This window comes from Sapajus apella, unplaced genomic scaffold (assembly GCF_009761245.1).
Source record: "Sapajus apella isolate SASKATOON/1434 unplaced genomic scaffold, GSC_monkey_1.0 scaffold76, whole genome shotgun sequence".
Lineage (NCBI taxonomy): Eukaryota > Metazoa > Chordata > Mammalia > Primates > Cebidae > Sapajus > Sapajus apella.
Window position 1 is genome coordinate 9,640,388 of NW_022437016.1, and position 26,411 is coordinate 9,666,798.

At 42.0% G+C, this 26,411-nt stretch overlaps 1 protein-coding gene across 1 annotated transcript in view; it reads right to left on the reverse strand.

Annotated features, from left to right (window-relative positions):
- PSMB7 (proteasome 20S subunit beta 7) overlaps window positions 1-25,523 on the reverse strand; it is a 63,433-nt gene extending 37,910 nt beyond the window's left edge. Inside the window, exons 1-5 of the mRNA XM_032251568.1 lie at window positions 25,416-25,523; window positions 24,901-24,994; window positions 23,786-23,883; window positions 22,230-22,370; window positions 15,336-15,451 (exon numbers count right to left, since the gene is read on the reverse strand). Of these exons, the coding sequence (XP_032107459.1) occupies window positions 15,336-15,451; window positions 22,230-22,370; window positions 23,786-23,883; window positions 24,901-24,994; window positions 25,416-25,477 (511 nt within the window). The 5' untranslated portion in view covers window positions 25,478-25,523. The remainder of the gene's footprint in view (window positions 1-15,335; window positions 15,452-22,229; window positions 22,371-23,785; window positions 23,884-24,900; window positions 24,995-25,415) is intronic.
- Window positions 25,524-26,411: the final 888 nt, after the last annotated feature.

Here is a 26,411-nt window from a genome sequence, read left to right on the forward strand (position 1 = left end):
CCTGGGTAACATGAGTGAAACTCCGTCTCAAAAAAAAAAAAAAAAAAAAGAAATATGAATCGAAGTAAAATAATTACCTTTTGCCTTTTAAATTAGCAAAGATTAAAAAGAACAATAGTGCTGACAAAGGTGTGATCAAATGGGCACTCTGACGCACTTGGAGAAGGAAAAATGGGTAGAACTCTTCGAATGGGCAATTTAGAAACACCAATTGGAAATCATACAGCTATACATACCACCAAACCAGCAAGCCTGTTAGGGACTTATTCTAACGAAACACATGGACAAGTACCCAAGTCACGTATCTAAAAAGATAATTGTTTGGATTAGAGGGGAAAAAAATTCCTGGGAGGTAAATGTAAAGGTTCAACAACCAGGAGCCAGGAAAAATAAACAATAAAATACATATACACAGTCATTAAACATGACAAACTAGAAGTACATTTTTTTGGCAGTGGATAGATACTCATGCTATAATATTTAGTTGGGGAAAAACATGTTCCAAAGCAAAACTGACAGATACACTTATGCAATATATATTATACAAACCTGGAAGCACATAAATCAAAATATTAAGTTTATTTCTGGGTAGTGCTATTTTCTTTTTACTTGTATTTTTAAATTTTTATTCAAAGTGTATGCATTAATAGCAATTTTTTTAAGGTATAATGTTGGAGAAAATCCAACATTACGAAGGAATGGAAAAAACAAGCAAAAGACAAGACTTTGCTAGCTGTCATAGTTTTTCTGTACAACAGCAGCAGCAGGCAGCTTAATCCTTAAATTTGTATATGAGGGCCTAAAGGTCAATCCATGCATGAGTCAACAGACCCAAAGAACAGCAGCAATCAATCATCACAAACAAACACACCATGTCTCTCCTTACCACCGTGCTTAGGAGGGCTTCCTTAGGACTGTCTTAGAGGTACAATCATCTTAATAATAAAGTCTGCGGCCAGGCACGGTGGCTCACACCTGTAATCCCAACACTTTGGGAGGCCGAGGTAGGCAGATCACCTGAGGTCGGGAGTTCAAGACCAGCCTGACCAACATGGAAAAACCCTGTCTCTACTAAAAATACAAAATTAGCCGGGCGGGGTAGCACATGCCTGTAATCCTAGCTACTCAGGAGGCCGGGGTAGGAGAATCGCTTGAAACCAGGAGGCAGAAGTTGCCGTGAGCCGAGATTGCGCCACTGCACTCCAGACTCGACAACAAGAACGAAACTCCGTCTCAAAAACTAAAATAAAATTAATAATAATAATAAAGTCTCCTGAGCATTTCAGCATGGAGCTAGACCCCGCTTACCCAGAAGTGTGCTCAGTCGCAAACACAGCACGGAACAAGCTGCAACAGGGGCACACGGTACTTAAGAACTTTCAAAGCACAATCACGTCAGTTTTGCTTGCTCTTCAGGCATGGCAGGTAGTAGTAGCCCCACTTTACAAAAGGAGAATAAAGCTCAGAGATAAGGAATGTGCCCAGATCACACAGCCAGTGATGAGTAAATCTGGGATTCTGAAGCCAGATCTTTCTGAATTTAAAGTGTGTGATGTTCTTTCCATTCCACCGCGTTTGCCTCTTAAATAGCAAAGCCAAATGCTTGAAATCAAGATTAGCAAGTAAGCCTGGGAGAAGGAGCTATCTTTTCTTAGCTCCCCACCCCAAAAAAGCATGCTTTCAAACTTGCTTTTTCTTTAGATTTCAGCTAAACGATTACCACACACATCTGGATATAGTTAATTTGTATTGTTTTGCTTGGAAATTCAAATGAGACTGGAATTTAGTTAAATGTTTTAAATGATTAAACATATGCCAGTCACTGTTTAGCAATGCCACTCAAGTATCTGTTATAACAGCATTTATTTTGAAATAGCCTCATTCAAAAAAAAAAAAAAAAAAAAAAACCTAAAATTAGTCTCCATTTTCTAAAACCTCTGAAAGTGTTTCGATCTTAGCTTACCAGGATTCATGATTCACTCTGAAACTAACTCTTTCAGAGACAACAATCCAATTCAGGATGAAATCTGAAATTTTACAATCTAGATACTGCTTTTACTTGTTCTGTACATTTAAAAATGTGTTATTTTTCTAAGTCTGAGTTCACTAAAATACTAAACGAACTTAGCAATTCTATAATCTATGTTATTAGACATGCTAAAGAAACAGTAAAAGACTGAAATAATTTCCTAAAACCTGCTGCTTCTAAGTCAAATGTCAGGAAGGACTTGAAAGGTAGAAATTTGCTTTTTCCATTAAGGGCTGTGCTCACTAACTCTCAAATTGGGAAAGGGGAAAATATTTATAGAGGGTCTTAGGTCCTGAACACTGAACTCAAGTACTGGGAGTATTTGCCCTTTTATAGACAAGAAAATTGAGACTCAACTGGTTTCAAATGGTTTGCCCACAGCAGTAGAGTCAATGGGAGGTGGAGCCAAGATTGAAGCCTAGGTCCAGTTCTGAAGCATGGGTTCTTAAGCTCCTGCACCTTTCAGAAGGGCAACTTCCCACTCTTTCTTCAAACAAACCATTTCCAGGTCCCCACGCAGCAGCAGCAGGCTCTGGGAACACCAAGAGGCACAGGAGGTGGCCCAGCCCTGGTGCTCCCTAGCTGGGCACATCACTCCGAGCTCTGCAAGGCTGCCAAAGTTACTCCAGGAGGCACAAGCAACCGCATCAAGCACAGTGTGAATGCTGCGACCGTAAACCAAGTGGCACAGCAGCCCTACCAAACTGGGTTCCTTCTCTGCACAAAGGGCAGGGGACAGGAGGCGCCCTCTTCAAAGGGTGGCTCTGAGGTTTGCATAAGACACTGCATGCAAAGCGAAATGCTGGGGACAGTAAAAGCTCAAAAAAAGCTGGCTGGTGAAATTCCTCTCCGACAAGGTCCTGGCCCTCTAGGCAGCTATTTTATACAATCACTCTCGGCAAGTCCCAGGGTTGGTGGCTTTCACGGAAACAGAGGTCTTCAGAATTTCTTCTCAAAGTCATGAAGTTATGAGAGGCAGCAGGAAACGGATTTCTACTGCTTTTCCCCAAATCAATTTAACCAGATCTTCTCAGGGAAAAAAGCTGCCCCTTCTGCTAAAGAGGGGTCCATTTTAAGCAGCCAAGGACCTGTTTGCCACCGTGGCCTGCCAAGGTGTAAGATGTATGTGGTGATAACAGAGTCACATACACAACTTTCTAATCCATCAGTGTCAGCTCTCCCTGACAGAGCGCTTACTCACACTTGCTCATTGTTAGTCAACTGGCCACTCGTCCTGGGTAAAATTTGGTGCTTTCCACAGACCCACGGACTGGGATCATTTTTCACTCCACTCCTGCCTCTAAGGCCTCGTCTCCTGGTACCGGTGCTCGCTCTGGAGGCCGACAATGCCAATGTGTGCAGAGCTGATTGATGAATATAAAACAGGGCCGGTGCCGGGGGACCACATCCAGCCACTAGAGAGCGGTGGAGCACCTCTTACTGCTTGGTAAAACAGACGCAGGCTTTAAATGGTTTAATTGTATGCATGCATTTCATTATAAGTCTTGGCCAAAAGCTTTCTGGCGAGGCAAGCCAAGCAATCAGACAATCTTGCATCGCTTGCTGAAATCCAGATTTGTCCTTTGTCAGCATAAACAGTTTAATTTGATGTTTTCACTCCTGAGTAAGCACTGAGTATTACAATTAAACCCCTCATGAGGGGGAAGAATGCTTTTTTTTTTATCAGCAAATGTACCTCAATGTCAAAGTCTACCTTTTATTCCCAATGAATTAAAAAAATTATTCCATTTAATATGCTAAAAATATTTCTTAAAGTATCCAATCATTTCACTCAAAAACCAATTCCTCAAAAAATGGAATTCCTTTTCTAAATGTAATGTAGTCAAATAGGAGTTAAATTTTACCCTAATAATTTAGAATACCACTTGAAGGGAACAGGGATTTTTCTTACAATTGCAACTGCAACATCTCATTGACCTGACAGGTTATAAACACTTATTCTTCACAAAAGACTATCAATCAAGGCATCAGGACCTAAAATGTGAAAGATTTTATTAATGCATTTTAATGAAATGTCAAAAGATATGGAGAACATTTTTTCCTTAAAACATAGGAGTCACCTACCTCTATTGACGGGATAAAATGGAGGATGAAAATTACCCTAAAATGCGCCTATCTTTATCAGTCCCCCACACCACAAGGTCCCGCCAAGAAACCCAAGCTGAGTGCAAGGCACGCCCTGCCCTCCTGCTGCAGGAGTGTGGGGAGCCGGCATCTCTCAAAGGTACCCCTTTACTCGGGTCTACATTTAAAAGTGGCCTCCCAGATTTCAGAGCATTCCGCTTTGCAGTCCTTTTCTAAGTGTTCATGGCCCTCAGAACCCCCAAAGACCAAAGGAGCATAGATTTTAATAATTTATAGAGCACACCTAGCTTTAATCATAAGATGGATCTTTTTCATAGAGCTTGTGAGCAAACAATAAGAAATCCTGTTTACCAAAAAAAATGTGCAGCTCCATCAATTTTCTCATTTTTAATTAATTGATGGACTAAATGGTATTATCTTCATTGTATGAATGGAAGAAGCTGAAGTTCACAGAAAGGAAGGAGGCTACCCAAAGTCATGCAGCCAGGAATGGGAGATGGGGGCGTGAACTCAGAATATTCTATGAAACACACAGTGAAGTCTTCTGATGCCTAAGATGTCTGACCAATGAGGAAGTAAAAGGCCATCAAACACTAGGTCATAAGTGTATAAAGGCGCTTTCCATTAGCAGGGGCGACTCTGGTACAATTCTGAAACCAGAGCAGGTAAAGATGAGCTAGCTAACCTGACTCTCTCTCAGTGGGGTTTAAAGCAAAGAACTTTAAACTGTGAGCATTTCCTTTAACTGTTCTGAAAAGTGCTCTGGCAAGGGTTTTTACTTGGTTGTAGGCTAAGGACAGTTCAAATCAGGAAACTTCGTGGTAAAATGTCAGAACAGGAGAAAAAAGAGGAAGAGTTCCCACACATTAATTCAATACCTCACCATTTTGTCTATAAAAGGCATTTAACATTTTTTTTTACACAGAATCAAGAACAAAATCCAATCTAATTAGAACAGATTAAGAACTGGCAAGGGCGGACTATATTACATTCCCTGTAACAATATGATGAATTTTAGAAGTAAATATTTTCTCATTTCCTGATATAACGGCACCATCTATTGGCTTAGTACCACCTTTGCAGCAACCAGGAAATGATGCATTCATTCAACTTTCATGTGCTTTTGCTTCCCAGTTGTTTTATCCTGCCACTCCATTGCAACATAATTTTAAGATATAAAATCCATTCACTGCACATTTTAAATCTTCTAAAGTACATCTTACTTATATTAATTAAAGCAGGAAAAAGTGCCAGAAAAATCTTGAAGAGGGCTGCACACAGAAAAATGTATTGGCACTAAAACTATCAAAATACTATGCACCAAGCATCTACTACATGCCACATACAAGAGATTTTTATATTTGGTACCTCACTTCATGCTCACACATGAAGTAAGCATAGGACAGTCCCTCAGGTCATCATGTTACAGAAGAAATCAATGTTCACAGTCAAACAGCTAAATGAATGTTGGACTTAAGATCTGAACCCAGGCTGAGCGTAGTGGCTCACGCCTGTAATCCCAGCAATTTGGGAGGCCAAGGCAGGAGGATCGCTTGAGACCAGAAGTTCCAGACCAGCCTGGGCAACGCAGTGAGACCCAGTCTCTACCAAAAAAAGAAAGAAAGAAAAAAGCAGTGGTGGTGCGCCCATCGTCCCAACTACTCGGGAGGCTGAGGTGGAAGGATCACCTGAGCTCAGGAGTTGGAGGGTACTGCGAGCTATGATCATACCACTGCATTTCAGCCTGGGCGACAGAACAAGACCCTGCACCTAAAAAATAAAAATCAATAAGTTAATATTTTTTAAAAAGATCTGAACCCAATCTGACTTCAAAAACCAGTTCTTTTCACTCAGCCACACTGCCTCAAAAAATGGCCAAGAGCAACATACGCACGTAAACAGCACCCAGTGATTTACAGAGCGTGTGCACATAAAATGCAACATTTCAGCATCCCAACAACCCTGTGACCTTCCCAAGTCAAAAAAAGTAGCTTCATTTTAGAAAGAGGGGTTATGAGGTTCCAGAGGTTAGGTGACTAGGCTCTGGTCAAGCACAGCTGGGACCAAAGCAAGGGCTTCCACCTCTTTTTCTAGAATCCTAGGTGATACTTCAGGAGTTGACAGAAAAAGCCCACTCTAGTCACTGGTTACGTGGACAAAGCTCCTGCCGGAATAGGGTTTCCTAGACTAGCACAGCTCCTCCCTTGCCCAGCCCCTGGCCCACAGAGAGCACAGACACAATCCAGTTCCGACGGAAACACATGCTTCTAAAGCCTCCTGTACATAGTCAACGGCATTGCTGACCCCAGAACAGACAAAAGAATTTCCAGCAACACACAGCTATGAAGTCCATACATATGCCCTCTGAGAAGGTTTTTATAAACTAAATAAACATGCTATAAGTTTGCATCCAATTTAAGAGTTGAAAATGAATATGGAAGAAACATTTGCAAACTTAAAAGTGGACTAATTTCACCCAGTGCAGGATAACTTTCAAAATCAAGTCATGAGGAGATATCAAACCATCTATACCAAGGTTGTACTTTAGTATAAAAATACAGAAAAGGTTGTACTTTAGTGTAAAAATGGCAAGTCCAAACTCCCTATCGATGTTCCTAAGTTCTCACTTAATTTTAAGATTCTTTTGCCCACAAGGTGAGACATTCAGTATGTTTCCTACTCTGTCCCACATCTTTCAAACTGCTTGGGGGCCCTGTAAACTGGGACTTAGGAGGTGCATTCCAGTAATTAGGAAACTGTATAACCAGTTTATCTGGAGAGAGAATTTTACCTGGATGGCCCTGGCAGTGACCCCAAGTCTTCCCTAATGGTGCATACCAATGTTTATTCCTTAAGTTAGTATTCCTAAATTGTCCAAGGACCTCATTTTCAGGAATGTCATGCTTGAAATTTTATTCATGTTAATTCTCTATGTGGATAAGCAGGCAAAAACAAAAATTTTATATACCTTGCCCATGCTGCTTCAAGGAACACTGCCAAGCTAATAGCAAAAGATGGTCCCCAAGCTTCCTCTGACACCACTTCAGCTTGCCTAATAAAGAAAAGCTGGCAAGTTCAAAGAATAAGCTAATTAATCTGAGAATTAAAAGAACCCACATTATGTCTATAAAAACGTAACTAAAATGCTTTCCCTTTCTTAATAAAGTCAAAAAATTTGACTTGCCTAGCTTTTATCAATCAAATGAATCCATCACCAGCAATCTCTTCCAAATTACTCTCTTAAAAAAGAAGGAAATGAAACCAAAGGGATCCTTTTTCTTTTTGGAGGAAAAAACCACACGTCACGTACCAACAGGAAAAAGTCAGAGACTGAGGTTCCCATTCCAACTCATGTACTTCCTTGCTGTGGTGCCGTGACAAGTAACCTCTCTGAGCCTCAGTTTCTTCATCTTTAAGACAGGGATGATGGTACCCACCTCACAGTGTTGCAAAGATTATATCAGTAAAGCATCCCACACCAGGTGCAGGTGCCGTAGGTGGATGAACGTTGATCTCATTATGGTCAATGTCATGTCTACAAAGAAGGTTTTAGGGCAGAAGCTATGGCGGGGGGGAGCACCACAAGGAGTCTGATATATTAGTCTCCCAAGTAAACTCTCAGGAAGGCCAGTCCTCAGAGAGGAGGCTCGAGGACCCAGCGCTCAATGCAGATCGAGCTGTGCCCCCAAGTTAAAGAGGCGCAAGACAAGACAGGTGTCTTCTATTTAATGTAAATTAACAGCAGCCTTCAGGCGCCTGGCTAGTCGCCAATTCAGGCCCATGGGTAGACAAAATTTAGACACCCTTGTCTTCCGGTTAATTTGTAGCTTCCAGCTCTTACTGTCAAATCACTCAGGAAAAAAAAAAAAGAGTAATTACAAAGTTTTACTTTTATTTTTCATAATAAAAAACTCACAATCTAACTAAAACATGAGAATTCAGATGAAATATTCATTTTCTCACTTAAGCTACAAAACAGAAAGCCTTGATTCCACAGCGAATGCTAATGTTCCATAGAGGCATTTCATTTAGGAGGACCTTCTATTTTATCCGGAGTCTGAGGTTTGGTTTGTAGCTCACTCAAAATAAGGAGCATGAATTAAAACAGAGTCAGGCCAGGCACAGTGGCTCATGCCTGTAATCCCAGCACTTTGGGAGGCTGAGGTGGGCGGATCACTTCAGGTCAGAAGTTTGAGACCAGCCTAGTCAACACGGCGAAACCGTGTCTCTACTAAAAATACAAAAATTGGCCAGGCATGGCTAATTACAGGCACACGCCTTTAATCCCAGCTACTCAGGAGGCTGAGGCAGTATCACCTGAACCCGGGAGGCAGAGGTTGCAGTGAGCCAAAACTGAGCTACTGCACTCCAGCCTAGGTGGCAGAGTGAGACTCCATCTCAAAAAAAAAAAAAAAAAAAAAAATTCCACCACATTTTGGAAATTCTGAGTTCTCTCTCAAATCCCAACATCCCGCTCCTCACTCCCTCAAAAGGAAAGGAAAGGGGAAAGAAGGGGGTGGAAGGGGAGGTGTCAACGGGATGGGAAGGGAAACAAAAAATAAGAGACAAAACAACAACAAAAATCAAACTCAGATTAGGAAGAAAGGCAGCCCTGCACAGCTACGGCCACAGAACAGTGACTGAAAGAAACTCAGAGAGCCACAGAGACAAAGCCCAGGCCAGCACAAAACCACGATCTTACGTTCTCTGTAAAGAGCTCCTCTTCACGGTGGAGTTGGATTGGAAAGAAACAAAAAGTAAACATCATGTTGTCTTGGGGTAGTAAAATTGTGGAGATATATATATATATATATATTTTTTTTTTTTTTTTTTAATTCTTTTGCCGCAATAAGCCTGTTTCAGTAAATACTGTTTTCAACATGCAGGCAGAGAACAGTCAAAAATACAAAAACAAGTAAGCGCACTTTGGGAATTTGTGTAAACATCTGTAGTATTCAGACGCAAGGCTTAATAGTTAAGTGAAATCACATCTGTAGAACGATCAAATCACAGCAGCTGTGTTGTACTGGGGCTTGCTGGAGATGGAAGACAGGGTTCAAATCCCAGCTTTGTCACTTACGGGGCTGACTGCCACTAGGTTAAGTTGCTAAATCTCTCTAAGCTTCAGGTTTCTCATCAGTAAAATGGCAATAACAGCATCCCTTACACTGAATTTTAACTGAAAATAATGTGCCAGCACCCAGCAGACTCTGGCACAGAGACATTCCATAAATATGCTTTAAATTTAAAATAATAGTAGCTTAAACCAAAAAAAAAAAAAAAAAAAAGTAAAAGGACCTGTCACATTTACAACACTTTAGCTAAACTCGGAACACACAAATGGAACACAATCTAAACCCAATGCATTCTAGGGGTACTGTAAACTGCTAGTTCATAAACAATGAACAGCAGCTAAGGTTTCTAACGTGAAGTTTCATTCTTTAGCACAAACAAGTTGGAGAATCAGAAAATTAATTCACCATCGAATATTCATTGAGTTACACAGGGCTCCCATGAGACCCTGGGAGTAAGGCACAGATGCTGCTCTCAGAGGGCTAGAACTGTGCATGGGCAAGAGGGACAAGGCCTAGGGGAAGCAGGCAAAGTGGGGCCAAGGCCTAAGTCCTGGGATACTGCCTCACTCCTGGGAGGGACTTGCTAACTCCGCTGGGGGCCGCCAGGAGGGAATGGCTTCTGGGCTACACTCAGGGTGGGGAGGAGGAACACTCCAGGCAGAAAACGTGTTTCTGAAAGAAGGCAGCAGTGGGTGTTAGACTCTGTTCAGGGGAGGGCCAGGGGCCTGTTGCCACAGAAGCCCAGGACACAAAGGAAGGAAGAACAGGAAATGAGATGAAAAAAAGGGCCTAGAGCCCAAGTGAAATGGAGGTGGCCCCAGGTGAAGGAACGACTGCAACACCACAGCCAAGAGCCAGCAAGGAGCTGGCGCTGAGGAAAGCCGGGAGAGAATGACAACAGAATAGAAGGTTAGCTGGTTTCTAAGAGGTCTCTGTAATGTGACTATCCCCACCGCCACTGGATTCGTTCGCACCCTCAACATTTCTGGCCAGGATGCCAGCTCCCTCCCTGCTCCAGGCCCCTCACACCAATGCTCCCCACAGCTGTCAGCTGCTCCTTCTAACAAGCAAAGCTAATCCTCTCATTCCCTGGCTTGAAAACTGGAGCTGGAAACCTCCAGGACAAAATCAAAACAGCTCCGCCTGCAGCGTCTGGACCCCCAGGGCCTCGCTTTCCAGCCTTGCCTCCGCTGCACACTCCACAACATCCATCCCTCTTCCACCCTCCCCATCTCTGCTCTGCCACGCCCCCTCCACGAGTCCCTTGTCCTAGCCCCACCCACTACTCCTGCCACACCCATGCAGCACACTCTGGCCTTTCAGTGCTTAACTACACAGAGCCCCTGTGCACCACAGGCCCAAGGCCTATCCCCTGGGGCTAAGGGGTGCGTGGCTAATTCCTACTCATCCCTCAGGCGTTTAAGTGTTCTTTCTTCCCACTTTCGCCCATCAGACTGGCAAAAATACTCAGTGTCCACAAGCTGATGGGAGACAGGCATCCTTGTATTCTCTACTGGGAATATCAACTCGTGCCAGCTTTTTGGACAGCAATTTGGCAATAGCTCTCAAAAGGTAAAATGCACTGTCATTTCTCTGGGCTGCCCAGCAGCTGTATTTCCTGCCTATGCCCAAAGAATTCCATCGCCATCTGAGCGGGAGGCTGAGCTTCACTAATCAGAAGCACCCACCTTCCCCCGGAGGAACTCTCTGGCGGTGGGAGGGATGGCAAGAAGGCTCAGTTCTGCGGCAGCCAGGGCCCAGCACCAGCTGTGCCCACAGTGTAGACTGAGACACTGTTCTTGGCCCCAAACCCAGTTCTTGCCCTCCCAACTCTGTTGTGTGCCACCTGCTATACTTTCTCAAAAAAAATCTCTCTTCCTTAAATCATCCGGTGGCTCAACTGCAACAGAGAATGCTGGCCAAAACGTGTACACCTTAATCCAGAAATTCCACTGCTAAGAATTTATCCAAATGAAATACGTATTTATACAAGTAGACCAAGATGCATTTGTTACCAAAATATGAAAAGCAAGATATTCAACAGTAGAAGAATGGGTCAGTCAAGCATGGTATAGCTACATAATGCAATTCTGTACAGCTTGCTATTACAGAAATTCTACAGGCCTACATATGCTGATACAAAAACTTCTTCCAAACAAGTTAACAGTAAGAGAAGAATATTATGTATAACATAAGCTCATTTGTGGTTTTTTTTTTTTTAAAGGGGGAAACTAAATGAAAAAGGAGTTTCATGAAGTTGTACCTTTCTTCTGGAAAAAAATGCAAAAAATTCCTAAAAGTGGTTGCTTTGGAGGGATATGAAGGAGACTTTTCTTAGTTCTTTATCCCACTTGAATGTTCTGTCATGTTCATAAATTACATTCATTAGAAAACGCCTGAATGTCACTTGTTCAGAAAGGACTTCCCAAATACCCTCCAGCCACACACTCCTTCCTGTTATCCTCTCTAATGACTGTTCTTTTCCTCTGGGGCACTTAACATTCTTCTAGATTAACGTGAATTTACCTTTCTATTGCCTGTCTCCCTCACAAGACTAGGCTCTGAGGCAGGCACCAAGTTGACCACTCACATTCCCAGCTCCTAGCAAAGTGCTCAGCACGAGTGATGCTAAATACACGGCTGACGAATGAATGAAGAGGTCCAATCCTCCTTTTAAGACTGGGCTCAAATGAAGCTCTTCCTGAATTCCCCCAGTTTGGAAGTGGCCCTTTCTCCCTGGGGCCCTCTCCTGCCCTTGTCAGTGTGTACATCTGCGTCCCCCATTAGACTGAGTATCTGAGGACAAAGACCCTGGTATTCACCTCTATCTGTGCTGCCTGCGATGGTGTCTTTACACAGAAGGCACTCACTAAAGAGCTCATAAATGAACAGAGGAACAAACAAGATCTCACAGTAACAATTTACTTGGGTATCAAAATCAGATGTTACTGATGTCTCATTCTCCTTCATCGGGTATTTTAGGGCAGCAAAATCTGTGTGTGTGGAGTCAGTGGTTTCTAAACAGAATTCTCCTATAAACTCAGAGCTGTGGACCCACCACCCAGAATTCAAATTAGACTTGGAGAGACAGGAGGTCACCGCTGGCCAGGAAAAAGCACAAAGTAGGTGGCAGAGTGATGTATGCAGACACAAAGCTGCTACCTACTCACTTTCAACAACTTTTCCTAATGCAGCTTTATGCTCATGACACAAATTACCACAGTTCACAGGCAAAAGAAACCAATTTTCCCATTTTACAAATGAAGCAGCTTTGTATCAATGTTAAACTTCTTTATTTCATGACTTTACCAAGGTGACAAAAGAGAACATCTTGAAGGATTCAGAGGTGAAGCGTTGTGGTGCCTATTTACTGTCAAATGGTTCCCCGCACACCCGAAACAATGATAGTGGGAATAGCAATGGATGTGAGAGAGGCAGAGCTAATGTGGCAAAATGCTAACTGACAGATCTGAGGAAAGGACAGATCAGTGTTTGCTCAACATTATTCTTTCTTTTTTTCTGCAAGTCTGAAATTGTTTAAGTTAAAAAAAGAAGAAATAAAACTAATAGAAAAGGTTATTTCACCTTTACCACCATTTAAAGGTATCAGCTGGGGAGAAATACAAGCAATACTTTAATGGAGATAACAAATACATTTGAATAAAGCAATTCAGAACAATTCTAAAATTACCGTATCTTCATTTTAGAATAATTACAAAGATTCATCCGTATGGTATCTAGGGGTAAATCATCTCTCCAACAAACAGTGAACATCTGTTATATAAAAACCTTGTAAGACGCTAGTTAACAACACAATGGCACAGCAAAGTCTCAAACTGGCAATTTCCAAACTACTCAAGGCAGCAGTTTTCCTAGCTGTGGAGCCAAGACACCAAGACAGAAAATATGAAAGAGGTAAATGACAGCTGGAAAAACACCAGCTACACACCATACACACAACCTGTTTGAATTTCTGGACCTATACAATTTGACCCAGAAGCGTAACATAAATGTTACAACTTCAAAATCCCAATTCTTCTAAATATAATTGTATCACTATTTTTTGCAGTCATTTAAAAAAAAAAAATTATCAGCGGCCTATAATCCCAGCATCTTTGGGAGGCCAAAGCAGGCAGATCACCTGAGCCCAGGAGTTCAAGACCAACCTGGGCAACATGGTGAATCCCCATCTCTACAAAAAATACAAAAATTAGGCATGGTAGAACATGGCTATAGTCACGGCTACTCGGGAGGCTGCAGCGGGTGATTCACCTGAGCCCAGGAAGGTTGAGGCTACAGTGAGCCGTGATCGCACTGTTGTACTCCAACCTGTGCAGCAGTGAGAACTTATTAAAAAAAAAAACAAAAAAAAAAACCCCTATCTAGCAGCTAGAGCTAAAACATAAATGTGCAAAGTTAGTTAGCAAATGAGGAAAAGAAATGGGGGAAAAATTACTACTATTTACAGGCCAAGCATTGGAGCAGATGCATTATATATGTTGTTTCCAACCATTACAACTTGGTGTGGTCGGTATTACTGGTACCACTTCACAGGTGAGGAAACTGAGGTTCAGACAGAAATCAAATACTCCAGTCCCTCAGAGATTAAGTAGTAAAGAAGGACCACGATCACTCCTTTAGGTCAAAATGTACCAGCCAAGTTTCCCATGTGAGACTTCTACTCTAGACTTCTACTCAAGTCTCACCTTCTTCATAAGACCTCTCCTGACTTTAAAAAAAAAAAATACAAATACAAAATAGGGTCTCACTCTGTTACCCAGGATGCAGTACGGTGGCCTGATCACAGCTCACTGCAACCTCAAACTCTTGGGCTCACACATCCTTCTGCCTCAGCCTCCCAAGCAACCGGGACTACAGGCACACACCACCAGACCCAGCTAATTTTTAGGGTGGGGGGGGGTGGAGGTGGGCAGGGTGCAGACTGGGTCTTGCTATGTTGCCTAGGCTGGTCTTGAACTTCTGGCCTCAGCCAGCCCTCCCACCTCCGCCTCCTAAAGCACTAATTACAGGCATGAGCCACCGTGCCTGGCCCTTTCTATTTAACACTGCCATCTGCCTCCACTCCAGCCCCTGCCCACCATTGCCACATCCCCTTATCACGTGTGAATTATAATTTTTTGTTTTAAGATCATTGCAAATTCATATGCAGATGTAAAAAGTTTCCATATGAACTTGACTCAGTTTCTCTCAAAGGAAATTCTTCTGTAACTGCAGTACAATACCACCTGTATTACTTTTTTTCTTAGTATCACTTTCTAATACAGGCTTAGTAGCCCTTATCCAAAATGCTAGGGACCAGAAGTGTTTCAGATTTCAGGTTTTGTAGTATCAGCATTATACTTAACCAATTTAGAATTCCTAGTCCAAAAATCCAGAATCAAAAATGCTCCAGTGAGGCTAGGTGCAGTGGCTCGTGCCTGTAATCCAAGCACTTTGGGAGGCCAAGGCAGGCAGATTACTTGAGGTCAGATGTTTGAACCAGCCTGGCCAACATGGTGAAACTTCTGTCTCTACTAAAACTACAAAAAATTAGCCGGGCATGGTGGCATGCAACTATAGTCCCAGCTACTTGGGAGGCTGAGGCAGAAGAAATACCTTGAACTTGGGAGGCAGAGGTTGCAGCGAGCTGAGATCACACCACTGCACTCCAGCCTGGGCAACAGAGCGAGACTCCATTTCAAAAAAGAAAAAAATAATAAAAATAAAAATGTTCCAATGAGTATCATGTTGGCACTCAAAAACTTTAGAATTCTGGAGTATTTCAGACTATAAAAAATATATTCATAATACACAGGTTGTGTAACTGTGTATGATATATATAAATGTTTATAACACCTGTGCATTGTATTTCTCACAGTTGTTTATTGTCTATTTACCCTAACTAAAATATAATCTCCTTGAGAGCAGGAATCACTATCAGAATTGTGTTCACTGCTAAGCACCTAGAACAGGGCCTCATCTGTACTGGGGACTCAGTAAATATTTGCTGAATGAATCAAAGCACTGTATTGCACCTCCTCTTCTAAGAGAAAACAGACCAGCTGTTCAGAGAAACCACCTTGGTAAATAAGAGTTCTGAAACGTCAGGGAAACGTTATACTCACCCATGGTGACATAAGGCAACTTATCAGTTGATCCGTGAGGATAGATACTGTAGAGGTGAGGTCCAGTAACATCTACTCCGCCTAAAACTAGGGCTGCACCAATGTAACCTTGATACCTGGTGATCAGAGTATGCATAAGAAGGAAACATGAGTCCACAGAGCATCACTGTCACTTACCCAAAAGTTGCATGAGAAGTCAGACAACAAAAAGCTTTCCTTAAGACTGTTTCATTAAGGGGTTATTGTTTAGATGGGAACAAAAAGGGGAACGGAACATTAGATGAACATCTACTATTAGCCAGTATAAACTATAAATTGTGTGAGGCACTCCACATACCTCATTTTGGCTGAGCCTCACAGCCCCTTTTATTATTCATTTTTTTGTGACAAGGTCTCACTCTGTCACCCAGGCTTGAGTGCAGTGGTATTATCACAGCTCACTGTAGCCTCAACCTCCCCAGGCTCAAGCAATCCTCCTACCTCAGCCTCCTGAGTAGTTGGGACTACAGGTGTGTACCACCACACCTGGCTAATTTTTGTATTTTTGTATTTTTTTTTTTTTTTTTGCAGAGATGTTGTCTCGCCATGTTGCCCAGGCTGGTCTCAAACTCCTGTACTCAGGCAATCCTTCCACCTTGGTCTCCCCAAGTGCTCGGATTATAGGTGAGCCAACACCCCCAGTCCACACTCCCCTTTAAAAGACAGCATTATCATTCCTATTTTAAAGAAGAGAAAACCAACCCAGAGACATTGAGAACTTGCCCGGTCTCAGAAGCAAACTGAGCTGACTCCAAAGATTATCAGCACTTTTCCCATCACACCTCTCTGTGATCAGCACATAAGCCACCTCCAAAGTTAACAATAAGGAGGTGCTAAGCTCAGCTGTTCCACTGTTCAAATTACCAACCTGGCCACAAAGGCCAGTCACAGTGGCTCAAACCTATAATCCCAGCACTTTAGGAGGCCGAGGTGGACAGATCACTTCAGTCCAAGAGTTCAATACCAGCCTGGACAACATGGAGAGACCCTGTCTCTACAAAAAAAATATGAAAAATTAGCAAGGCATGGTGGCATGCACCTGTAGTCCCAGCTACTCAGGAGGCTTAGGCGAGAGGTTCTCTGGAGTCCAGGAGGCAGAGGGTGCAGTGATTCATGATCATACCACTGCACTCCAGCCTGGGAGACAGAGCAAGAGTTGTCTCAAGGGGGAAAAAAAATTATCAACCTCACCACAGCCCAAAGAGAAAAACGGCTCATGTCAAAACACCTTTGCCTTTGAATAAACCCACATTAAAAGCACATATATGAACTTATATCAAGAAAAAAAGTATTTCATCGTTCAGGAAAGTGAGTATTAAAATAACTCCATGATAGCCTAAGAAACCAATGCTACTACACACAGGATAAACTTACACTTCTTCAGGAACATCAGAGGAATATATTTTCCGCCCATCCCAGCTCCATTTAATTGTGCACATATTTGTTCCTTTGGACCCCTTTTTTCCATTTCTATAGATTCATTTCCCTGTATTTGGTACAGTTTTTTAACGTGAGAATTGCTGTGCTAGATAAACATGCTGGATTTAAAGTTATCCACTGTGAGCCTTTAGCTGTTTGGGAAGAAAAGCATAACCAACACGTACTGAATTTGCCAAACAATGTAATCATTAAAACTGATAAACTAATACAAGCATCAAAGTCTTAACTCCAGACTGTCTGAGACATAGTCGTACATCCAGAAGTGCTCTAAGTAAACAGAAGAGTGGTCCAATACTTCCCCCGTTCCTTGATTACCAAATTGTTATTTCAAAAAGAACCTTCCATTTATAACTAAAAACTTCAAGAACGTCCTAGGAAAGGATTTTAGAAGTAGCCTTAAAAAGAGAACAGAGCTCTAGACAAGGGAGGAAACTGGTCCAAGGCCACACAAGCTAGCAGCAGGGTCAGGCTAGGGCCAAGGGCTCCAGTAAGAGAAGCCACAATTGCCACCCCCAACTAGTCCAGTGCCTCTTCCACTATACCAGCTGTCTACTGAACAGGGTGTTTAAATAAAATCAGTGATAATCGGCTAGTTGCCTTCTAAGCTAAAACATAAACTGGCAGATGTCTTTAAATGAATCAAGATGTTTTGGCAAATTATTGTAATTATTAAAATTTCAATAATTTATTGATCCAGAAATTTTACTACCAGTACTCTATTCTAAGGACATATACAGAAATGAATGCACAAGGATGTTTACAACAGCATTGTTTATGACTAAAAAAAGGGGAAACAGCCAGAGGGAAAAATGGCTAAACTGATCCAGCTGTACAACAGAACATTACACAATCATTAAAAATCATGCTAAGCCAAGTGTGGTGGCCCACGCCTGTAATCCCAACACTTAGGGAGGTCATGGCAGGAGGATTACTTGAGGCCAAGAATTTGAGACCAGCCTAAGCAACATAGTAAGACATCATCTACAAAAAATTTTAAGAAACAGACACAACAAAAAATTAGCCAAGCATGGTGGTGTGGGCCTACAGTCCTAGCTACTCAGGAGGCTGAGGTGAGCGGATGACTTGAGTCTAGAATTTTAAGGCTCAAGTCATTTGTCATGCACCATCTTTAAGTGAGCCAAGATCATGCCAGTGCACTCCGGCCTGGGCAACAGAAAGAGACCCTGTCTAAAATAAAATTAACCATCATACTACATTTTCTCCTGCACTACTGATGGTAGTACGATGCTTGTCAAGGGAGAGCTTTGGCTACGTCTACCAAAATGTTAAATGTGCAAAACTTTGAACCAACAATTCTACTTCTGGGCATTTACTCTACAGTCTAAGGAATTAATCACACAAGTACTCAAAGGTTCTATGTTCCAAAGGGTTCACAGAATACCTAATAATATCTTAAATACCTTAAAATGGGCAACATCATTAATGTTCAAAAATTGGCTAAGTTGTAACACAGCCACAGAATGGATACAATGATACCACCAAAAAATTATAACACAGAGCCCTCTTAAAAACTGACTAGAATTGTGGAAATTTTCCCCCATAAGAGTACACACAAACATTTTTTCTGATTTCAGGAGAGTTACAAGCATTCAGAGCTTCTCTATGGACTCAAGAGAAAAACTTCCACAGACAGGAACCATATTCATAAGACACTATTACGTGAATAGCGGAAATTACAAAACAACACATACAGTAATAGTTCATTATTTTAAATGCACACATACAAGGATACACGCCCAGAACAAAAGGTACGGAAAAAACAGATCTTCAAAAATGCACAGTGTATGTGTCTAAGTGGCAGAACATCAGGTGGCATTTACTTCCTTCTATCCAGGTTTCTGGTGTCTACATTTTTTACAATTATATTATTTCTCATAATTTTAAAAACAGGTATTTTCATTTTGAAATACCCTGATATAGAAGCCATTCAAGATGCACTGTTAGGTGAAAAGCTTAGGCTCTATCACAGTCAGAGCAACTATAATCCCATGTTTTAAAATATTACTGAACATATTTTTAAAACCTTGAAGGGTAATCATCTCTTAGCACTAACTGCTTGTGGGTGGCAGGAATCCAGGTAGTTTTTTATATTCTTTTTGTTTCTATCTTCCAGCTTTGCTTTTACCATGAACGTGTACGAGTAATATAGAAGGAAGAGAGGAAGGGAAGAACTTAAAAGACGAAAGACTAGAATAACACACACCAAACCAAGAGTGTTGCTCCCTGAAAGGCAAAGTTTTTACTTTGTTCTTTGAGCTTTTCAGTATTTCCCAAATTTTCTACAATAAATGTACATTGTGTTTATTAGAAAAAAAGTTACAATGTAAGAGCCTCTACATATTCAAGTAAGTTTCCAGAACATAAAACAGCATTTCACCAACATTTTTATTAAACACAACAAGGAGGCTCCATGCTTACAGAACAAGTAGTATTTACATCAACTACATCTAGCTAGCATTACGTGTAAGATAAAGGTGGTGCTTAAGGGAAAAGATGTCCACTTTTGTTTATTATTTTCTCACTGACTCACATACAAGGAAACGGGCCGTTCAGACAAAAAAAAGTTCAGTAATACCAAGAATACCTTGTACTCCTTTTCAGACTGAATTTTATGGGGCTCTAACTAGGCAGTAGGCTCTGTAGTATGCAAGGTCATAGCCTCGCCTCCTTATTCCTTTCCTCCTCAAAAGTCAGAGAGACAGAAACTATTATCTTCATTTTACTGAGAAGGAAAACTAGCCAAGGAGGCAAGGTGAATCACCCAAATTTACACAGTTATCAGTGCTGCAGGTAGGAGGTGAACCAAAGTTCTAAAGTCAAATCCTACACTCTTTTTCTTTATACCACTCTCATTTTATGTAATTCACCAAAAATGTAAGAGACCATAAAAGACTATAACTATTATGCTGGTTTATATTTTTAAATGTTCCTCTCAAAGTCTGGTAAAATTTAACTTTTACAAAGTATATTAAACTAAAAAATGACAAAACACTGGAAAAAGAGACTTTAGAACATTCTAAAGTGATTAATGGAAACATTTGCTACATTATTTTGCTAATTGTTTTACATGACATTACAAGGAATCTTGAAACATTCTATTTGAGGCAATTTTACAAGCTTAAAAATTGCCTTTATTATGTAGATTATTGTATTACACAGATTATGTTACACTGTGTAAAAAAGTTTTCAAAAAAAGTCTTATACATAATGTAGCAAGCAAGCCACCAGAGGGAGCTTTATATTTAAAATTAAAATCCACAAATGTCCAGAAATCTCATCAATAGGCATGCTTTAACAAGTTCTACTCACACGTACTGGAAGAATTCGGCTAGCAGTAATTCTCGTGGATTAGAATAATGATATGTACACAAACACAAAGCAGCAATTGGGTGGACTAGGCTTCTTACCCATATGGCTCTAGGCCTCGGTCTCATTTGTGAAATGGGAACCATATTACTTGTAGCCCTTGGCCTTGCTACTGGGCTACACTAAACCTCATACACACTATTGAAAACCCAGGGGCCAGGCTAGACACAGAGATGAGGACCTGCAAATTCTCTGAAGGCCAGAGCCCTGAAGGAAACAGTAAAGTGAGCCGGGCAGAGAATGTGACAGAGCACCCACTCCCACTTCTAAGGCAACATCCACCACTGAGTTCCAGAAGTTTACTGCCACGTGTTTCTGAATGTTTTCAAAAGACAGAAATCTAGACTTTTTTTTTTTTTTTTTGAGACAGAGTCTTGTTCTGTCACCCAGGCTAGAGCACACTGGCGTGATGTCGCCTCACTGCAACCTCCACCTCCTGGGTTCAAATGATTCTCCTGCCTCAGCCTGCTGATTAGCTGGGACTACAGGCGTGCGCCACCACGCCTGGCTTAGTTTTGTATTTTTAGTAGAGACGGGGTTTCACCATGTTGGTCAGGCTGGTCTCAAACTCCTGACCTCAGGTGATCCGCCTGCCTTGGCCTTCCAAAGTGCTGGGATTACAGGTATGAGCCACCATGCCCAGCTGAAATCTAGACTTTTAATTCAAATCTCCCCGTTTGCAATTATTAGCCACTATTTAAAATAAATATATATATATATATATATATATATGAACCAAATAAATTTCTCTACAAGCTGATGGCCTATGAGCCACCAGTTTAAAATCTTTACTGTCTATCCATGCTCCCTTTTAATTCTCACAACCACCCCGATAGGGGCAGTTATCATGATATCCATTCTACATAGAAGGAAAAAGGAAAGAATTTGTTAAAGGCACGTTCCAAAAGGAGAAGCCAGTATTCCAAACTAAGACTAAATGCCCAGGCTATTTCTGCTATAAACACTGCCTCTCTTATGAGAAACAAATGAGAAAATGCACTTTGAAAGCTGCCAAGGCCCATACAGACATAAAGTGATGATGTAATTATTAGAGGAGAAAGAGAAACAAAACTACTAATATGAGCTGAGAGTCAGCAGAGAATGAAGGTCAGGTCAGGCAAGTTACTACACCTATTTTTTTTTTTTTTTTTTTGAGACGGAGTTTCACTCATGTTACCCAGGCTGGAGTGCAATGGCGCAATCTCGGCTCACCGCAACCTCCGCCTCCTGGGTTCAGGCAATTCTCCTGCCTCAGCCTCCTGAGTGGCTGGGATTACAGGCACGCACCACCATGCCCAGCTAATTTTTTTTTTTTTTGTATTTTTAGTAGAGACGGGGTTTCACCATGTTGAGCAGGATGGTCTCGATCTCTTGACCTCGTGATCCACCCACCTCGGCCTCCCAAAGTGCTGGGATTACAGGCTTGAGCCACCGCGCCCGGCCTTACACCTCTTTAACTTCAATTTGTTCACTTACAAATTAGCCCCTATTTCAGAGTTAAAAGGATGAGACCGTGCAAAAAGCCCTTTAGCACAGGTCCTGGAACAGAATAAGAGGTATATGAAAGTTTGTTAATGTTATCATACCCACTCACAGCCAATTATAAACACCACTTTTTATTTCATTGTTATTTTGCCCGTAAAGGGAGTGGGGGAAAGGGGAGACAATCATTTGGGTTTGTGTTTATAGGGAGGACACAGCAGTTTCACAAGACAAATTCATAGGTCCTCCAGCTGTAACTTTCTTTCTATGAGCAAAAGAGTTTCTCCTATTCAGTAACATGCCCATGCTTCAGAAAATGACTCAACTGGTGACATGTGATTTACTCATGAAAAAAAAAATCAGGCCCCACAAACTGAAATGCACTTTAAAAACCATTTAAAATGGCTCTTCAATAACAACTGATTTCTGGAACAAAATGTGTATTTCTGGATGCTTTTTCACTACTTTCCAGGCTTCCTTTGGCTGAAAAAAAATCTAAGATATGAGAAAAAGATATTAACAGGAATCCCCATTCTGGAAACTTACCTGAAAAGCATCTGCTTCAGCATCCGATTAGCTGTCACAACTCTGGGAAGACGACCAGTGGAGAGGGAGTGGAGCTCCAAGTTAGAAGAAATGAGCTGGGTTGTCATGTCTGTGTCTGCAGCTGTCCCAGCACCACAACAACTGAAAAATCCAATTACAAACGTCACTGAAATCCAATTATCAGAGGGCTCAATTAGAAGTAGAGGTTCTTGGATAACTTCCATGAAGTCCAGGTACAGAGAGAGATGTTTCTGAATATATCTATGCTATAACTTCTCTGTTTAATCCATTTTAAATAGAAAATTGAGAATATGCATCTAGTTATAGGCAAATATATTATCTATGGCCCAATGGAACATATGAAATTACTGGTTCTGTGCTCCTAACAGAGGGTGCATTTCATTAATCCTACAAATACATCCAAGTTGTACAAAAGAGCAAGGTGCATTAAAAGTCTTGCAATTCAACATCTACCAAGTATTTACTACCAGATACCAATAATTACACTAAGCACTGGGAATAAAGAAAATATGACAGTCCTTGTGATTGATTTCAAAGTTGAGTAGAAGACACACAAGAATCAAAAATTATAATACATCATTTAATACATTGTAGTCGCACAGGTACAAAATGCTATGGGAAACCGGAGGAGAAAGTAATTTATTCTGATCATTAATAAAAGGTTTCAGGCTGGGCAGGGCGGCTCATGCTTGTAATCCCAGCACTTTGTGAGACCCAGGTGGGAGGATCACTTAAGGCCAAGAACAGCCTGGGCAACCATAGTGAGACCACATCTCTCCAAAAAAAAAAGAAGAAATGTTGCAAAAGAAAAGGTTACATGTGAGCTAGAATAAAAACACTCTACAAACAGGGAAGGAAGAGTTTCTAAATAGAACCTCACATAAACAAAGGCAGAACAGCTTGAAGATGAGGGAAAAGAGAATGGGGACATGAGGAAAGTAGGAACAGTTCAGTTATAACAGGAGCACAAGGTGATGGCAGCTGAAAAAGAGGCTTGAAGGGTAAGCTTTCTTGAGACTGTGCAAGGCCACAGAATTTTGATTTTTATCCTGAAAGTAGTGTGGAAATGTGACAAGTCTCATGAGAAGCTTTTTAAGAAAGGAATGTAATCAGATCTATGTTTTACAAGATCCAATATGGCAGAAGAGTCAACAATAGGATGGAAAAGACAAGCCAGTTAAATAACTGCCATAGTCCAGCTAAGAAAAAAGAACCTCTCTGGTTCAAGTTAACATTTGAAAAAAAGAAAAAGATAAAGGAACTCAAACTAGAGCCTTATCAAAGGAAAGGATAGGAGGGAATGGATTCAAGGGGCACAGAAAAGGCAAAACTGGCTACCAATTCAATTGGAGACTGAAGCAAAGAGAGGACTTGAAGATGACTAAATTAGGTCACAGGTGGATGGAAATGCCATTTAAGGGCGATAGAAAATACAGAATGAAAAACAGATTTTAGTGAGGAGCATGCAACGAGGTCAATTTTTAGCCCTGACATGTTTGAAAATATCAGAACTATTCAAACGAACTAATACTTACTAAATATTAGGCGATATGAAGTGTATTTTCGAACAGTTCTTGTCAGCAACAACCATCCCTTCTGTTGCTCTTGTATCTGCTCCAAGAACTATGCCATCCTATTTTTAAAAAAAAATTTAAATAATTTTACATACATAAAACAACCGCAGCTCTCCATGTTACTTTAGGGAAAACTATTTTGGCCATGTCACGCTCCCTAATCTCACAAAGCCAGCCAAAACTCCTACCAAAAATATTGTGCTACATTCTCAGGATTTAAAAAAGGGGTTTCTTAGTAAATGCTACTAGTTGAATCCTGAGTAGGTAAGAATTATTCCCATTTTCAAGTGAGGCTCAGGCGTCTGGTGAATTCCTTGCAAATGAGAGCTGATCTGGAAAACACCTGGATTAAGATTCAGAACTCTTTCCATTAAAACAGCCATCTCATAACGCCAGCCAAAACTCCTACCAAAAATACTGTGCTACACTTTCAGGATTTAAGAAAAGGTTTCTTAGTAAACGCTACTAGTTGAAGCCTGAGTAGGTAAGAATTATTCCTATTTTCAAGTGAGGCTCAGGTGTCTGGTGAATTCCTTGCAAATCAGAGCTAATCTGGAAAACACCTGGATTAAGACTCAGAACTCTTTCCATTAAAATAGCCGTCACTGTAAATTTTAAAACATGCTGCTCTTCATCCGTACAGGTAATCATTATCCCTTTTGACCTTTACAACAATTTAAGGCAGGAGTTATTATCTCCATTTGACGCACCTGAAGGTGTCCCTGTGCGAAGGAGAGTGAGCTGCCCCAAGTTGGAGGCAGCATTATAGAGCTCAAAGGTGAAACAGACCTGACCCCAAATCTCGTCATCTCCCATTACATATTTCGGCTTCCTAAACTAGTAATTAAGACGCTAACTGACCTGTTAAAACAAAACAACCCTCAGCAAAGAGAGGAAAGAACAAACTGTTGAGAAGCACACAAAACCTGACAAAAGCAGTCACTCCAAAAACGATCTCCTCACGTATTCTACGGTATCTGCCTTTCCAGACAGAGCCGGGACAGCCAGAGAAAGCTAAGTGTTCCGATTTCTGTTACCAGTTCAGTCACTGCTGCTCTCAGCCTGACTCAGCTTACCTTATACACCACCCCGGCAATAGTCGTGCCAGTTTTTCGGGCCTTTGGAAGCTTGTACCCCTTCTTTGCAAAATCGGCTTCCAAGACGGCATTCCTGAGATCAAATGAGACAGTCAAGTGTTGAAGGGCAGGACCACATCGCGCAGCACTGCCTGCCTAACAGAGAACTTAGGAAAGCTGTTGCTTCCTTTCACACCTATCTGTTTAACGAATCCTCCCACCATCAGCACTGCTGTCCCGTTTTCCAGCGAAGACAGCCTCAGTGAGGGGCCGTGACGTGACTAAGGAAACGGCGATAAACGGTGGCCGAGAGCGCTGGGAAGGTGGGAGGGCAGACACGGCCTCAGGAGAAACCTACGCTCAGGCCCTGATTCCCCTGAGTCACACGGGCCGCGGGCCACAGGCCCCGCCATCCACCCTTCCCTCAGACTTTTCGAATGAGGCCGCGGCCCAGCTCCCACTCAGGCACCCCACCCTTACTCCCTCCCTGAACCAAGCCCCAGGCAAGGCCGCACCTGCGGCAGTTATCAAAAGAGAAGCCTCCAACCGGTGGAGCATACACCGACACAGCCGCCATCTTCCCAAGAAAGCACTTCCGGGCCGGGGGGCGGGCGCAAATAAAAAGAGCGGGGCACTTCCGGCGTCGCAGGCGACTGGCGCTAAAGGGGCGGGGCAAACGCCGCACTAGAGCGATTGATCTTAGAGATTCTAGTTCGTAGAGAGGCCAGAGATGTTTGAAGTATATCGCCCCAAGTGGCACGGAGGAGAAAGTGACACCCGGAACCAGACTGGACCTGCTTCTACAGTGAATTCGGTTCTGCAGTGCTTCGGAGACGGACACACCCAAGTCCCAGGCACGGCCCCACCACCTCCTTGCATTAAGCAAGTCTCTTCAACTCTCCAAGTTTGTTTCCTCCACTATCAGATGGAGAGTACACCTAGCTTAAAAGGCTGCTATGGAATGGCCATATGCCTGTGAAAAGAGGCTCAACACCATTAGTCATCAGGTGAATGCAAAGCACGACCACAGTGAGATCCCACTTCACACCCACTAGGATGGCCATAAACAAAAAGACAGAAAAGCAAAAGGGTTGCAAGAGTATGGAGAAATTGGAACCCTCATACAGGGCTGGTGGGAATGCAAAATGGTGTGGCTTCTCCAGAAAACACTTTGGCAGTTCCCCCAAAAGTAGTACCTTCTTAGATATGCACCCGAGAGGGCTGAGGACGTGTATTCACGAAAACTTCTACACAAAGGTGAGGTAGAAGGCAGGACTCCATTCAGAGATGGAGCTGAGATACCTCACCAAATTGAGGACTAGCTAAAACAGGGCCTGGGCAGAAGCTGCCTTCCATAAGACTCCCCCACCAGTGGGCCAAGTCAGCTTACTGTTGCCATGACAACATTCGTGAGTTACTACCCTTTCCATGGTAATGGCACCATGACCCAAAAATTACTACCCCTTCCCTAGAAATGCCTGCATAAACCGCCCCTTAATCTGCATGTAATT